Source organism: Brassica oleracea, chromosome C5 (assembly GCF_000695525.1).
Source record: "Brassica oleracea var. oleracea cultivar TO1000 chromosome C5, BOL, whole genome shotgun sequence".
Taxonomy (NCBI): domain Eukaryota; kingdom Viridiplantae; phylum Streptophyta; class Magnoliopsida; order Brassicales; family Brassicaceae; genus Brassica; species Brassica oleracea.
The window spans coordinates 2,996,858-3,004,551 of NC_027752.1; the positions used below are offsets into that span (position 1 = coordinate 2,996,858).

A 7,694-nucleotide genomic window follows, 5' to 3' on the forward strand; every position below is an offset into this window, starting at 1 on the left:
TCCTCGGTGAAAAGAGAGAAAAAAAAACTGTTTCTACTCTTTTATTTTATTATAAGGTTTCTGATGTTGTCAAGCCAAATGTTTATCTGCAAACGTACTGCTTGCCAAATGGAACAGACCAGTATAAGATAAAAGATACATAATAAAACAACACTGTAATAATATACCTCTAAACTCTCTTCATTAATTTATTTAAAACAGTCACTAACACCCTACTTTGTATATCATCTCTTCCTGCAGCGAGTTCCCATTTCTGTGGATCATCAACTTTCAGAGACCAAACTCAAAACTACACTGCTCTCTTGCCAAACTGATCACCTTCCCTACTCCTCATCTCTATGATCTTCCTGTGTGAGTTTGAATGCACAGATGGGATGAAGGTCGGGCTTGAAGCTGGTCTGTACTCTGGAACTAGACGGCCAGATCTGAACCTGACCCCACAAGCGTTGCAGAGGGTCTTTGGCCCATTGGGTCCTTCCCTCCACTGAGGAGTCTTGGTTGTCTCACAGTGAGTGCATCTCCTGACTACCCCATCAGAGTCTATTGCCTCTGAACTGGATGACACTGTGTGGTTGGTGGTGAAAATCTTTCGTTTCTTCTTGGCATGTTTCTCATAAGAATAGTAAGTCTCGGACTTGGATTCCCCCGGGGTTAACTTCTCCGGCTCAAACGGGTAGAGGTGTCTACGTCTCAGTGTAGTGGGGCGTTTGCGCTTGCTTCTCAAGCCTTTCACAGGGAAAGTCAATCTCAGAGAAGTGGAGTTTGGTGGCGAGAAAGAACCGTCGCTGCTCTCAAGAACTGACACTGGGCTTGAAGACTGAAACAGCTTAGAGACTTTGACATCAGGATGTGACGAAGATTGGTTAAGAGTGTCGTTTATGCCAGACAAGGCTGCAGAAGCATCAGACTGTTTCTGCACCCATGAAAGAATATTAGACCATTATCATTAGATATTAATAATATTATCACAAAGACTTGCTTATTAAACTGCAGAGGCGAGATTTGAAAGTGTGAGTGTAAATATATAAATATCTAAGTAATATGCATAACTGAATTAATAAAGCATTATTTTACTCACACTCTTTTCTTTCTTTTTTTGGTGCTAATATTTTACTTCACATTCACTTCTCTAAGGCGGTGAAACATCGAAAAAAGTAAATACGTTACATAATATCAGCTTGAATGAAACGCACAACCACCTAATCTATCACGTGATATGCATATTCCTTGTTAGATTATGCCGCAAGTAGCGTAAACAAAGCGAGTGCTTTATTGGGAACAACGAAGAACTCACCAAAACAGATACGTTCTTCTTTATCCCGGCCTTGCTGGCAACGCCACAAGAGTTGAGCTCAGAGGGAAAAGTGGTGAACATATCCATGGGAGGAGGCTCGAGTTCTTTAAATTTGGCGTCCCAATCTCCTCCCTCACCATTGGTGGTATCGATGTCTTCTAGCGGAAAATCGATATGGTTGATGAAATCATCAAAGAAATTGTCCGAGAGACCTTTGAACTCCTCCTCTGGTAACCAGTTCATAACTACCTAAAAAATCACACAGAGAAATGTAAACAGGTGTATGTAATTTTGATGTGATATGAGCCTTAACCAGCAATTAAATGCACCATACTTAAAAATGGCGACATTTAAATGTAGAAAGATATTATTATTAGTATTTCTTCATCACTGAGTTTTTTAAAACCACAGAGATAGAGAGAGAAGTGTCGGTCGCATTTTCCCACACCAAACAAAGTAACACGGACCGAACAAATTACATTTTCCAAAACGTTGAACACACAGAAAAAAATGGAACAGCATGAAATATAAACACAAAGAGAAATGTTTTCACGTGAAGAAACCGAAGAGAGAAAGACGTTCAAACCTTTTTTGTATAGTATGGGACTACACAGAGAGACGTACGATTGCGTATCGAGTTTTACCAAAATTAGAAGGGATTTGCAGGCTCACAATTTTGGGAGAGATAAAAATAAAATAAAAGCTTAAAGATGAGAAACAGAGTGAGAGATGGAGAGGAAGGTTGATATGGGAGTTCTTTTTTTAAGAAAAAAAAAAGATCAAAAAAATATGATAAAGAAAAAAAACGTAAAACTATGGAAACTGCTTTTCATCTCGACATTTCTTAACTTTAAAGAAAATCCGTAATTGATTTTTTTGGTTTTTTTCTGGGAGTCAAAAAAAATACGCGTCTTTACTTGCACCTTTGGAGTAACTCACTCACTGAATACTGTTTTTTTTTCCCCTTACCTAATTAATAAATACATTAACCGACGCATACTTAACTGAATAAATTCAGTTCAACACGTTCTGGTACAAATGTAACCTCTTCTGCAGTACATAAATATCTTTTCATTCATGTTATATGGACATTTGAATGAATCGTATATGAAAAAATGGCAGTAAAAGTTTGATCTGGATTAATGAGGAATATAACTGGTAAAATAATTTTTTTTTTGATAAGTGGGTAAAATAAATATGCTTTGACAAACAAAAGAAGAAGGTAATAGTCAAATGAAGATATAAATACAGAAGAAAATGATTGTATAGAATAATAGTTTAGAAGGAAATACAAAATGTCATAGAGGAGCACATGCAGAAACCTTGAACAAGGATATGATGATGGTTCGTTCGTAGATCAGATCTATTATTATTTTTTTGTGTGGTTGCTGGTTAAATGAAGTTAAGCAAACCGATAACAAGTCAGAGGAGGTTTTAATAATTACATATTACTAAAACTTTAGTATATGGAAGATATTGTCAAAGTGAAATGGAGAGATCACCGACGATTACGAGACGAGAACCGAAAATTTTAACAATTATTATGGCGTTTCCTCATGGGAAAGTGGGTCCCTTGCCTAACTCTTTACTTCCCATCTTCCACATGATGTGTTCTTCCTATCAATTATTCTTTTAAAATCATATCATTCCAATTCATCATATGGTCTTGACATTGACGTCCAAAAAAACAATTAGAATAAGTATCATGATATTTGTTTTAACATCGATATTTTTTGAATCTCAAGTTTCCGCATGTTGCGTCACTCTGCATCGTGAAGAAAACCAAATTTCATGTGGGTGTGTATATTTTCTGCATTTGTTTATACAAACCGTATTCATTTTTTCCATCTTTAGTATATATTTCTATGATGGCAATAAAAATAGTACATTCAAACTGCGTAAAAAAAATTACATTCAAATTCGAACTAGTTAGTACATTCTAAAATGAAAAATCTAATGAACTTCATATGAAACTTGTTGCTTGTTTATAACTCCTAGTCTAATAAATTCTGAAAGGATCATTTTTATCGTGAAAATCATATAATAGAGGTTTTAACTTAAATTAAGAATTTAGATTATAAATAGCCTTATATATACTCTCATTATAGGCGATCATCCCAACTCTTAGCCTGGATCAAATTCAAATATTCCTTGAAGTTTTTTTTTTAAAAAGGTGTATAAAAAGAAGCACATAGTTTTGACTTTTGTTATATTATTTAGCCTTTCTAAAAGAAAGAAGATATGGGCTTTGCTTCAGATTCTTCATTTTTAAGGCAACACCCAAAACTTTCTCTTTTCCACGAAAAGAAAACAAATAGAATATTACAATTATACCCAGAAGCTTCTCCTAATTGCTGAATTTGGCCCAAAAGAAAAAAGTGAGAATAATCAAATCTTAACCTTAGAGGTTATTCTCCTTCTAGCGTTTACAAATAGATACAAGAGGAAGAGCAGTAAAAGCATCAACGCCACTGATACAAACTTCCACAGCTTCTCACCCTCCATTTCTCCAAATACGTTCTGCAGATCAGCAATGCTTCTCTTAGACTGCACATTCAACAACAACAAACATTGTGAATGAGAAACTCTGAGCCAGCTAGTTCCATTGCAAGATGTGAATCTTTTGGATCAAACAAAGAGGGACTTACAGTTGAAACCATCTTCTTCGACACAAGTTCATGTTCTTTGACAAAGATTTCTTTAGCATACTTGTAAAGCTCCACATCTAGATAGTTAAGCGATTTGATCTGCTGAATGACCTCGTTAGGAACTCTTGTGCGCGTCTGTAAAATGCATTATCAAAAAGATTTAGATTAATCTCATTTACTTTACTGGTTTAAATATCATGCACATTTTTTTTTTTTTTACCCCTCTGGTTAAATTTGCTGGGGATATTCTCTTCAAGGAGTTGACCCGTCTGGTTCCTTGTGACTTTCTTAGATGAGTAATGCATCCCTCGTAGACTTCCATTAAGGTTTTCACCGTCATCTAAAATTGTATACAACAGACATAAAAAATCACACCACTTCACACACGTTGATCATAAATACTATAAGGAAAGTTACTTACATTTCCACTCTTAGCTTCTATCTTATCAGATGTACCATTCTGCAAAGTGTCAGACATTCTCAGCAATAAAATCACAGTTTTACAGCCGAGTAAAAATAACTTTATTACATTGAGGAACATGAGTTCACCTGAATTTCACTCTTATCTGATCCAGATTCTGAAACTGTAACACTTGCTTCTGGAGCATCAAGAAAAATAAGGTTGAGAATTTTTATGATTGCAAGTACAAGTTTGTATCCAAAGGAACTCTCATTATCACTGACTCATCCGCATTGGTGAGTTTCTTCTCATCAATATCTCTCACCAATTATATTAATATTTAATTAGAAAGTCTTTCAGAAAAGGCTGAGAGAAACTCTGGCAAGCTTTTCTGAGAGACTCTCCAATTAAATCTTAATATAATTGGTGAGAGACTGTACCGAGAGACTCACTAATGCGGATGCCCTAGGTTCTCCACAGACAAAAGAGCAGTCTTTATAAAGAAAATTGAAAGATGACACCAACCTGATTTAGTAGTTTTGGTTTTTGCAGTTGCATTTGATGTAACCAATTGAGAAAGCACTTGAGAGCCCACTACATTGGCAAAAAGTGATGCAGATTCCCTGTGCTCTTCTGTCAGTCCAACATACAACATGCTGTCCAACCTTCTCTGCAAGATCAAAACAAGCTTACAGAAGAGAACCATACCAAGATACAGTCCATTATGATGAAGAAGAACAGAGTGAAGCTAGCTACCTTGGCAACTTGGAGAACAGGCTCACCGAGGTTTCTGTACTTCTGCACACAATGCCGAACCTCGTGGGCTTCTGATAAATGCGAATTATTTGTCAATCCTGCAATCTGTGAAATGATATGAAAATGCTCTGGAGATTCTCTAAATCAGTTACTTGAAAAAAATCAAAAAACAAAGAAACATGAAAAAAGTACCTGAAAGGTTGCTCCATTGTGGATTATGTCATGAGCAGTAGGGGTATCAAGATATTTGTGCAGTGGCATAAGCATCTCCTCCATGTCATACGGGTTGTCGTCCTCAATGATAACTACTCCCTTAAGTTTTCGTGCATCTCTCTAATAAAAGGCCAAGCACGAGTAACAAACAAGCTTCAGTGGATAGTTATGTATGAAACTAGGCCTGGGATTTTGAACCGAACCGAACCGAAATTTGGTTAGTTTGGTGAGAAGTTCGGTTTGATTCGGTAGATTTTTCTTAAAAAAACTTCAATTTTCGGTTCTTTAAAAAAAAACTACCAAAAACATGAACCAAATTAACCGAATTTATCCGGAATTTTAACAAAATCAAAAACTTTGGTAGGATTTCCAAGAAATCGAACTAACCGAATACCGAACATAAATTTATTTTAGGTTAGTTCGGTAAGATTTATGTTGAACCGAACTAGCTGAATAACCCGAACTAACCGAATCAGCAGGCCTATTATAATTTATATGCAACAAAAACAAGATGGAATGGGATTGGTTTGGACATACCCGAGCAAAAAGGTCTTCTCTCATCCATGGAACAAGGTACTTCCATGGCCATATGTCAAGCGTGCTTATCACATTATTCTTGCGGATGCGACCAGACATCCTTGTCGCAGAAGTTAAATTGGGATGCACCAAGAACCTAGCTGCTACCTCTACTGAAAACTCATAAGTGCTCAACACACGAGCGACAGGGTCACGGACTATTGTCATCACCGAGGTTCTCTCCCTCGGAAGCTTAGACATTAAACTATAATCATCATGCGTGGCCAACAACTTGCACTTTTGCTTCCTACAAAAATGTCAGTCAGTAACATTTGCTAAGTTACTATCTCATGTCTCTGCTAAGTTATATCTAATCGTAAGATGATACCTTGGATCGAAATGGAGCTTGTCGTAAGAGCGAGGACACTCCTCAGCGTTATCATACAACTTCCTCAAGAAACTACCAAAAACAAAGTGTCAATTAAATACAAATCTTTTTGAATTAACTAAAAAAAACACACACTTTTGGTAAGAGAGAGAGAGAGAGAGAGATCATCACCAGTGGAAATAAGTCCTGCCACCAGTTCGGGGGACGTGGAGAAAGAAGAGCAGATCCTGAAGCGAGCGTTTGTCTATGTTAGGAGGATGTTCTTCACGAGATGAAGAAGTATCCGCCCACTCTTTCACAACTCTCTCGCAATGACCAAACTCAAGCTCCGCAAAGGAGACAAGAACTGATGATATATATATGATATAATATAACATGTCAGTTAGAAATAAACATGAGGAAACAAAGTAGGAGAATCAAACAAGTCTCTCTCTCTATACAAACCTGAGGCGAGAAGTATAAACCACACGAGAGCCAGCTTCAAGATAGGATTCATATGCATTGTGGCTCCCTCCCCCTACTCATGATTAATATAAAAATCAAAGCTTTATACGAAATGAATCAAAACATATAGATAAAAATCACAGCTTTATTAAAAAAAGATTAAAGAAGTGACAGAGAAAGAGATATTCAAATTTACGAAACAGACAAAACCCAGAAACTGAAAACGGTTGGATGCAGAGTTGTCGTGTAATAAAACACGAAACAAAACTGAAATGTTCGGCAAAAGGGGGAGGGAGACAGAGAGAAACGAAGGAATTGAATAAGAAAGGGAACAAGAGAGAGGCCTACGTGTATTGGGGGAATCGAGATCTCGTGCTCCCTCCCTCCCTTCTCCTCGATCGCTATCACCACTAGGCACAAGGGTGTGTCTCGGTTGTGTTACATCGATGGGAGGAAGAAAGGAGAGATTTGTGTGCGCTCCCGAGAGAGAGAGAACAAAAGGTCACGAGATTTTCTCTTGGTTTCTCGCCACCCAGAAAAATTAAAAAAAAAATTATAAGCTTTACGGAAACACGCACTGAGGTGAGGAGAAGAGCACTAGTGTGAAAAATTCATTTGTTTTTTTTTTTTAATTAATTATCCTCTTAATCTCTCTTATACATTATTTGGACGTGGGCGTTATTATAAAAGATCAATTGGTTACGAATCAATTAAGTTGACCTCTGCTTGCGTAGATTTTTTTAACTAAAAGAATTGCGGAATAATAACATTTAAATTTATTAAATAAATAAATATCTATTTTTAAGAATGTGCCAAAAATCTTCAGTTATAATATTCCAAAAAATCATTAAGATATATTGACTTTGAACAATCTTTCAATGCGTTTGAATCTGAAGTAACGGGTTAAAGAAGAAGAAATGCTAGACGTTTCTGTGTATTTCTCTATATGCTAGAATCACACGTACTTGTTTTGCCTTTGTCATAAGAGAGAGAGAGAGAGAGAGTGAACTTGATAATTGTGTTTTAGGGGGGGGG

The 7,694-nt window shown here is 36.6% G+C and overlaps 2 protein-coding genes across 4 annotated transcripts; both read right to left on the reverse strand.

Annotated features, from left to right (window-relative positions):
• Nucleotides 1-18: 18 nt before the first annotated feature.
• On the reverse strand, nt 19-2,635 carry LOC106295003 (GATA transcription factor 11-like). 3 transcript variants are annotated; one of them, XM_013730745.1, is made up of 3 exons: nt 2,617-2,635; nt 1,295-1,543; nt 19-913 (listed from the first exon to the last, which is right to left on the reverse strand). In XM_013730745.1, the coding sequence occupies exons 2-3, from the start codon at nt 1,535-1,537 to the stop codon at nt 290-292; spliced, it is 867 nt and encodes a 288-aa protein (XP_013586199.1). In that variant the 5' UTR covers nt 1,538-1,543; nt 2,617-2,635; the 3' UTR covers nt 19-289. The 3 variants fall into 3 exon arrangements, with proteins under 3 accessions (XP_013586199.1, XP_013586200.1, XP_013586198.1); XM_013730746.1 differs by lacking the exon at nt 2,617-2,635 and adding an exon at nt 1,881-2,092 and having other exon boundaries at nt 19-907; XM_013730744.1 differs by lacking the exon at nt 2,617-2,635 and adding an exon at nt 1,881-2,083.
• A 924-nt stretch (nt 2,636-3,559) lies between these two features.
• Nucleotides 3,560-7,244, reverse strand: LOC106343721 (protein-tyrosine sulfotransferase). Its single transcript, XM_013783012.1, has 13 exons — nt 7,008-7,244; nt 6,660-6,732; nt 6,387-6,561; nt 6,216-6,287; nt 5,849-6,134; nt 5,291-5,431; nt 5,099-5,203; nt 4,868-5,012; nt 4,492-4,541; nt 4,364-4,402; nt 4,163-4,282; nt 3,943-4,077; nt 3,560-3,841 (listed from the first exon to the last, which is right to left on the reverse strand). Exons 2-13 carry the CDS (start codon nt 6,715-6,717, stop codon nt 3,683-3,685), a joined length of 1,485 nt encoding a protein of 494 aa, XP_013638466.1. The 5' UTR covers nt 6,718-6,732; nt 7,008-7,244; the 3' UTR covers nt 3,560-3,682.
• Nucleotides 7,245-7,694: the final 450 nt, after the last annotated feature.

Coding starts and splice junctions, on each gene's coding strand:
- LOC106295003 (XM_013730745.1), bottom strand. CDS start 1,537: ATGAACTGGTTACCAGAGGAGGAGTTCAAAGGTCTCTCGGACAATTTC. Junction 914..1,294: donor AGAAGAACGTATCTGTTTTG/GTGAGTTCTTCG, acceptor TCATGGGTGCAG/AAACAGTCTGATGCTTCTGC.
- LOC106343721 (XM_013783012.1), bottom strand. CDS start 6,717: ATGCATATGAATCCTATCTTGAAGCTGGCTCTCGTGTGGTTTATACTT. Junction 6,288..6,386: donor GGCAGGACTTATTTCCACTG/GTGATGATCTCT, acceptor TGTTTTTGGTAG/TTTCTTGAGGAAGTTGTATG. Junction 4,283..4,363: donor TAGAAGCTAAGAGTGGAAAT/GTAAGTAACTTT, acceptor ATACAATTTTAG/ATGACGGTGAAAACCTTAAT.